Source organism: Priapulus caudatus, unplaced genomic scaffold (assembly GCF_000485595.1).
Source record: "Priapulus caudatus unplaced genomic scaffold, Priapulus_caudatus-5.0.1 Scaffold167, whole genome shotgun sequence".
In the NCBI taxonomy this organism is placed as follows: domain Eukaryota; kingdom Metazoa; phylum Priapulida; class Priapulimorpha; order Priapulimorphida; family Priapulidae; genus Priapulus; species Priapulus caudatus.
The window spans coordinates 180,226-188,227 of NW_014577228.1; the positions used below are offsets into that span (position 1 = coordinate 180,226).

The 8,002-nt window shown below is 42.4% G+C and overlaps 1 protein-coding gene across 1 annotated transcript in view; it reads right to left on the reverse strand.

Annotated features, from left to right (window-relative positions):
- Positions 1-8,002, reverse strand: part of LOC106806537 (huntingtin-interacting protein 1-like) — a 21,670-nt gene that overhangs the window by 8,276 nt on the left and 5,392 nt on the right. The window contains exons 10-21 of the mRNA XM_014808512.1: positions 7,563-7,688; positions 6,867-6,982; positions 5,077-5,242; positions 4,706-4,799; positions 4,443-4,531; positions 4,276-4,344; positions 3,636-3,770; positions 2,922-3,069; positions 2,378-2,536; positions 1,647-1,823; positions 649-756; positions 406-474 (exon numbers count right to left, since the gene is read on the reverse strand). Of these exons, the coding sequence (XP_014663998.1) occupies positions 406-474; positions 649-756; positions 1,647-1,823; positions 2,378-2,536; positions 2,922-3,069; positions 3,636-3,770; positions 4,276-4,344; positions 4,443-4,531; positions 4,706-4,799; positions 5,077-5,242; positions 6,867-6,982; positions 7,563-7,688 (1,456 nt within the window). The remainder of the gene's footprint in view (positions 1-405; positions 475-648; positions 757-1,646; positions 1,824-2,377; positions 2,537-2,921; positions 3,070-3,635; positions 3,771-4,275; positions 4,345-4,442; positions 4,532-4,705; positions 4,800-5,076; positions 5,243-6,866; positions 6,983-7,562; positions 7,689-8,002) is intronic.

Below are 8,002 nucleotides of genomic sequence, written 5' to 3' on the forward strand. Positions count from 1 at the left end.
AGAGAGAGAGAGAGAGAGAGAGAGAGAGAGAGCGAGCGAGAGAGAGAGAGAGAGAGAGAAAGAGAGAGTCAGGCTTGGGTGTGGTGGGTGCCACACCTGCCGTGCTTCAGTATATCGAATAAAGCTACTTTATTACATAAACACTTCACGTCTTAGTGTCTTCCTCTACGATTTTCCATGGACAGTCTCTCACTCATCACGTAGTTTCCACTCTACACATACACACTGTACACTATAGTGAACATGATGCAGCCTTGAGTGTCAGCCAGTACAAGGAGAGCAACGCTTAACCCTAATTCACTAAATTCACATAGTGCTCTACAAGCATTTACGAACCAGTGAAATATCAAAAATAAAAAACGTGCAGAAATAGAGAAATAGAGAGACATATATTCCCTGGACTACCTTTGTTCTTCAACAATGTAAATGCCGAGATCGTTTCTGCTCCAACTTGTCGACATGTATTCACCAGCTCTGCCAATAAAATATAAATATTAATTAACCTAGAACTTTCCTAAAAGTGCTTAGAGTATCAGCATTGTATAAAAATTAAAGCATGTTAATTATGTTAAATGTGTATTTTGTATTATTTTGTTTTAAATTACATATCTTTGTTTGAATTCGTTGCGCGTTGATGCAGCCACGCACCTTGCTCTTTGTCTATATCTGCCAGGTGTGACGTGGCCTTGCCCTGGATAAGGCAGTCACCCATCAGGTGAGCGAACATCGTCATCGAACACATGAGCGCTCCAGCATCTGTTGCAATAACATAGAAAAGCAGTTCGAAAATTAGTAAGCTTGCATGCATGTGTCTTCTATACACTGGCAGACGAAGGGTTCTTTTTCTTCTTCTTCTTCTTCTTCTTCTTCTTCTTCTTCTACTTCGTCTTCTTTTTTTCTTCTTCTTCTACTTCGTCTTCTTTTTCTTCCTCTTCTTCTTCTTCTTCTTCTTCTTCTTCTTCTTCTTTTTCTTCTTTCTTCTTCTTCTTCTTCTTCTTCTTCTTCTTCTTCGTCTCCTTCTTCTTCTTCTTGGGTCACTACACTACACTCGACCTAGCCACTGCAGCACACAGGACCTGGCACAGTGGTTGAAAGCCTCAAGGTCTCCAGGTCTACAGGGCTCTGGTAATAGGGGGCATTGTTTCATGGAGATGTTCCATAGTCTGGTCCTCCCCGCAGCCGCACGCAGACGAAGCGTTTGATAGGTGTGATATGTGTATGTGCAGCAGGTAGAACACACGTCAATAGAAGATGGAGGTTGAGAGAGCCAGTTCCAAGTCACACGTTAATACGTTTGTCTGTTGACAGACACAACCATCTCAGCTACTTGTAAAAGCAACCCATTCTCACAACACACGGCAGAAGACGAAGCAATTTAAGCTGACGTAGACACACAGAGACAGGGGCCTATTGTCAGAAACAACAGTCTGTGTCTTAACATTAGTCTTAACATTTCTCTTGTAGACCAGACATCTACATACTGCTTTTGAGATACTCATAACTTTACCATTTGACCCATAACTTTGAGACAAGGCTAACGATAAGACAAATATTGAGACTAATTTTGTTTCTGACAGCCTGCCCCAGGTTCGTAAGAGCTAGGTGGCTCACAGCGGGTTCCCATCCTACAGACTTGGCAAGCTTACCGGCTGGCTTCTCACGAAAGCTTTTAAACTGCTCTCTGAATCTGGTGAGGGACGGAGAGAGATACTCGGTGCGTGTGAGCAGGTACTCAGGTGTGCACGTGATCGTCGCATGCTGCGGGTTGTCAAACTGCTCCAGACAGTCCCGTACAACAGCCTCCGCCTCGGCTGCTCCCTTCGCTGTAACGAGAAACGAAAACAACATGCAATAGCATGTCGCAGTAGAGTTACCAGTCAGGGTTCATGTTTACCAGTAACATTTTGCCTCGGTAGCCACATTTCCACTAATAGATGAGCAAATATGAATCAACAAATGGGTGAAGCAGTGGTATTCGTTCAAAGGCACGCTAATGTATATGTTAAAGCGTGCAAGCGTGTAATCATCAATGTATGCACCAAGGCATGCATTGAAGAATGCATTAAGGAATGCACCAAGGCATGCATTGAGGTATTCATCAAGGAATGTACCAAGGCATGCACGGAGGTATATATTATTAATACATGCCCGAAGGAATGCATTGATTTATGCCTCAAGCTATGGTATACATTGAGGCCTGCACTGAGATATGTGCCAATGTAAGCATTGAGACCTGCACTGAGATACGTGACAGTGAGACACTGAGGCCTGCACTGAGATATGTGACAGTGAGACATTGAGGCTTTCACGGAGATATGTGACAGTGAGACATTGAGGCATGCCTCATTGCGATGCAACAAGCGGATGAACGATGTACCCAAGAGTTGGAGCTGAGCCTCGAGTAGCTGCCTCTCTGCATCCGCCTCCTGCTGCTTCCTCTCTGCCTGGCTTCTCCCCAACTCACTCGTCAACAGGTTATTCTCCTCAACCAGACTACTCCTCTCTGCAGCCAACCTCTCCAGCTGGTCCTCCAACTCTGCATCGTATAGCAGTAGTAAAATCTTTATTACAAGAAAACATGACACAAAACGCCACGACAGTGTCATGAAAGTAATCGATGAATAGTTGGCACGTGCGAATTTGCAGTTGAGTTGGAGATAAACAGCGTGCGGAAGAGAACGAGCAGAAGATAAATATACCGAGAAAAAGCAACAGAGCGCGGGATGAAAAGTGTGTGGGTGTGAAAGAGGAGAGAGAGAGAGAGAGAGAGGAGTAAGAGAAATAAAGGGAGAGAGCGAGAGAGAGAGAGAGAGAGAGAGAGAGGAGTAAGAGAAATAAAGGGAGAGAGCGAGAGAGAGAGAGAGAGAGAGAGAGACAAGGAGTGAGAGAAATAGAGAGAAGGAGCACACACACACACACACCTGTCTTCTCTGCTGTCAGAAGCATCTTCTCTGATATGACTTTCTTCAATTCTTCGTGAATCTCTGCGTTGTCGTTGCCGAGTGATGCAGACTCCTCCAGCAGAGTGTCCTTCTCCTGCTTCAGTACCGACATCTGGCTCTCTAGCTCCTACCACCGGGATATCGTGACAAGGAGAAGTTAAGACGCGATACAACATTCAGTAAGACAAACTTTAGCAGCAAGCAAGTTTAGGAAAGGTTCCCAAGACGTATAACATGCTCCAGACGTAAATATCATAGACGATGACTAACATGAGGAAAATGGAAATGGATTTTGTTTTCATCACTTTTGTATATATACCATACAGTGGAACCCCGATTTAACTCGAATTCCAATATAACGCGAAGAGTCGTTGGGCCCCTTTTTTTGCTCTTATATAGCCACGTATATATAACCCCGATTTAGTGCAACCCCACTGTTTTCGCGATGACATTTTATGAACCCCAACCATAGCATTATAATGGGGTTGCACTTATCTTATATATATCGGGGATGAAAGTGGCATTTAATAGCAGAGAGTAAAAATATCTTGAGCCTAGTGAGGGCGAAGGAAGACAGCTCAGCCTGCTAGGCCACGTCTAGGGGCTTATAAATAAATAAACAATAAATAAATATATATATATATATATATATATGTATATATATATATAAGAGAAAAGAAAGAAAGGAGAGACCTGAACTTTCTGTTCCAGGTAAGACCTGCTGGTGAGTGCATCACTCAGCTCCTTGTCCTTGTTGCTAGCAGCTTGCTGCATCTGCTCAGCTGCCACATGCTGCGCTTTCAGTCTCATCAACTCTTCCTCCACCTCCTAGTCGTGACAAATGCAACAACAGCTTAGGCATGTAATCCGCCACGATTACACACACACAACACAGAAACTAGATTCATCTGCGCGAACAACTATGAAGGGAACGACAACAGGTCATGTATCACATGTATCACGTATGATACACATGTATGGTCACATGTATCACATGTATGGTCATGTATCACATGTATCACGTATGTATGATACACATGTATGGTCACATGTATCACATGTATGGTCACATGTATCACATGTATGGTCATGTATCACATGTATGGTCATGTATCACATGTTCACATCTCTTCCTCCTCCTCCTATACCAACTCATGAAAATGAAATCAACGGCTACACATGTAATCTTCTGTAATTAGCAACAGCAACCTTCACCATAGTCTGCGTTAAGAAAATCGAATTTCGTTTTTTTTAAATAATATTTAAGTTAACATTTCTAATAACATGCATGTTTTGAATTCACTGTAGGGAAGGAAATACAATTCACACTCACCTTTCTCGTATTAGCATCTTCCTCCTTCTTGGTTTTGGTCGCATTTAAACTCTTGCTGACCTCTGCATGCTGAAAGTTGAATAGAAAAATTTGAGTCATTTTGTGATCATATATATATATAATATGGATGATTGAATCTTATGCATCTATCACTGCCTGCTACTCACAGTTCTCAACAGCTTAATATGTTCCTCTCTCAGCTTGTTGTAAACATCTTTCATTTTGTGAAATTTCTCTTCATTTGTCTTTGACTTTGCTGTAAATGCAATACCAATTAGAATTTAAATTGTTTTTAAACAGAAACAAACAGAACAAGAAATAGCATTTTACTAGATACAAATACTTAATATGTATTATTTATAAGAAAAATTAATATAAAATGCACACTGTTTTGTTGAATTGTTATTAAAATCTTAGTGGGTATACTGACTTTCAATGTTGGCAAGTTTAACCACCAGAGTTTGGTAGGCTGTTGTCTGTTGCGCTGATCCAGATGTTACCTGCTTTTTCAGATCCTCATTATCCTAGAAAGCAAAGAATTTAAAGAAAAAGAAAGAAATTCATATCTATTCAGGCAACTGTGCTGTTACATTAAGTTTAACTCGACTGTTGTTCTAATTTTTTTTAAATTAGGCTATATTTGGTGCATTCTGGTAAATTTTGAGGGCTGTGACCGGTTTCTGGAAACCGGTGCAAACCGGCCTAAATCCGCGCCTGGTTATAGCGTCATGTCTGTTATATAGAGGTGTGCTCCGATACAGGTTTCACTGTAACACACGATTGGCTGCGAAGGGAACTTACGTTGTATGCTTGCTCTACCAGCTGCTTGTTCTGTACACACTCGGCCTGCAGGTCAGAGATGGTCGCGCGTAGCTGATCAACCATCTGCTGATGCTCTGCCTTCAACCTGTGGATCTCCTGCTTTAACCTCTCTATCTGTCTCATCAGTGACTCTATCAACTGATCCCTGTAATACAGAGAGAGTAATTGTACTCGTGTTACTGCTGAATGAATGCAGTATTGCAAAGGCATCTCGCGAGCGTGCTCTCTTTCTGCTGAATGACGCCAGTTTACTCCCTCCCTCCCTCCTTCCCTCTATCTATCTCTATCTCTATCTTTATCTCTCTCTCTCCCTCCCTCTCTCTCTATCTCTCTCTCTCTCTCTCTCTCTCTCTCTCTCTCTCTCTCTCTCTCCCTGAACCTCCCTCCCTTTCTGACCCTCCATCTCTCCCTCCCTTCCTCCTCCTCCCTCCACCTTCTCTCTCGCCTTCCCTCCTTCTCTCCTATGCTTCTTTCCAACCCCCCTCTTCGCTCCCTCCCTCCTTTTTTTTTATTTTTATTTTTTATAATGCTTTATTTCCAGAACCATGATTATATACAGTACATACATACAGAGAAGAGTTGGTATCTATTACATGGTATTCTATCCTATATATCATTCTCGATTATTGTATATTAATACAAAGATATACGTGTGCATATAGGTTCAACAGTAGTACAGGGTAGGCGACTTTTCCTTACAGAGAATTATAAACAGCTGACCATTTACCATAAAATTTTTCCAGATTATTATTAATATTTGCTATGTACTTTTCTGTGTTCATAATACTTTTTTATATGTGCCCTGGCTGCAGCCATGGTTGGATTTTTACCCCGCTGATCTTACATTGTAGATAGTAAATTTACAGCTCAAAAATTATAAGGTTGATTATAATATCATTTTCGGACCCTATAATAATATCTCTCTTCGAAAATCGAATGTTATGATAACCACAATTTTCCCATCCATCGCTGTAGGCTCAGACACATACATTTACAACTTTTTCACCATTCAACAAATAAGTGCGGTAATAGTCTCGCACTCCCTGCTACAAAACGTACATAAATCACTGTCCACAATTTTCAATTAAATGTAGTATCTATTTGTTAGGGCAATAATCCTATACAATATCTGGTATTGAAAATACCTAAGATTTGTATCCAGAGTCACCTCAAAGGGTAACCTATATACCTTTGACGCAAAAATCTTGTTTATTTGTGACATCTAGATTTATGCACATTCTCTTGCGCTTTTGACACACCATATAATTGTTTCCCTTTAAAATGTTTGTGAAATGTTTACATCCTTTTAGGTACTTATAATTATTTTCAAAGGGTGAGTAGTTTGGTCCATAAATTTGCATCTCTTTTATGTTTAAAATAGATTTCCATTCAGCTGGTATTGATTTTATCAGTCTCTCGTAGTCAATAAAAGTACATTGTATATTAAATTTATTTTTTAGTTCTTCTTTGGTAAGAAAGTGTCCATCTATGTGGAGTATGTCTCTAATGTGTCTAATCCCTCTACTGTACCATTGCTTAATGAACTCCAAGTTGATTTGTCTGTTGTACCATATGGATTCGCTAAGACATTCCTCTATAGAGCCTGGTACAATGTTATTATTAAAATCTTTCCATGCATCTATAACATCCTTCCAAAAGGGATTAGCTACTTTAATTTCCTTATTAGGGCCTAGTGTGGCACCCCCTCCCACACGCTCCCTCCCTCCTCATGCACCGCCGCACAATAACCACAATCACAAAGCTCTCACTTCTCGCGATCGACGTCCGACGGCGAGGAGGCACCGTTGTGTCGCTGGTCTGCTGGGATGGTGAGGTCGACCAGGTTTTGCTCGTTGTACATCACCTGCAGCTGAGCGCTAGGAGGCTGCGCAGAACAAACGTTACAAAGTTATCACGACATCACGGTGTAACCGCGGTAACGCATGCCGCTTCCTGTCCATGAATACCACTGTTCAATTAAATACATGGCACTATACTCCTCTTCCCTTCTTTCAACTCTCCATTCTTCTTTCCCTCCTTCTCTTACCCTTTTCCTATTCTGTTTTCTCCTTCCTCTTTCGTTCCTCCTCGATTGACATAAACGGATAATGCACCCTGATCATATACATTAATTATCTCACATTAATGTAAGGACGTGCTCGAAATGGACACCATCTATTTGTTTGTGTGTCGACACGAATCACACTGTGAATAAGCTGATATTCATCACTACACACAGTAGCGTCGACCAGGGCCGTACACAGCAGGGGGGCAGCAGGGGCAGTTGCCCACCCCCCCTAGAGATTTTCAGAGTATGCCTTTTAATGGGACAAATAGGCAATAGAGGGCGTGGGGAGTACCTTTGCCCGCCCCTACAGAAAATGTCCTGCATATTTGCCCCCTACAGAAAATTTCCTGGCGTACGGCCTTGGCGTCGACCCCCCCCCCCCATGCAGCACACTCACTGGCACCTCCGCGTCGACCAGGGAGCCTTCGACGATAGACTCCCGATCGTCATCCTGCGGCGGCACGACAACGACGGGGCTTACGTGACTATACAGGTCAGAGGCCACAAGGAAGTTGGGCGGGTTCTGCAAGCACAAAGGCAGACGTCACCGTGAATCATCACAAACAAATAAGTTTTCTCGCTTTCTTTTCTCTCGCTATTCTCTCTCTCTCTCTCTCTCTCTCTCTCTCTCTCATCTCTCTCCTCCTCTCTCTCTCGTGCTCTCTCTCTCTCTCTCTCTCTCTCTCTCTCCTCTCTCTCTCTCTCTCTCTCTCTCTCTCTCTCTCTCTCTCTCTCCTCTCTCGTCTCTCTCTCTCTCTCTCTCTGTCTCTCTCTCTCTCTCTCTCTCTCTCTCTCTCTCTCTCTCTCTGTCTCTCTCTCTCTCTGTCTCTCTCTCTC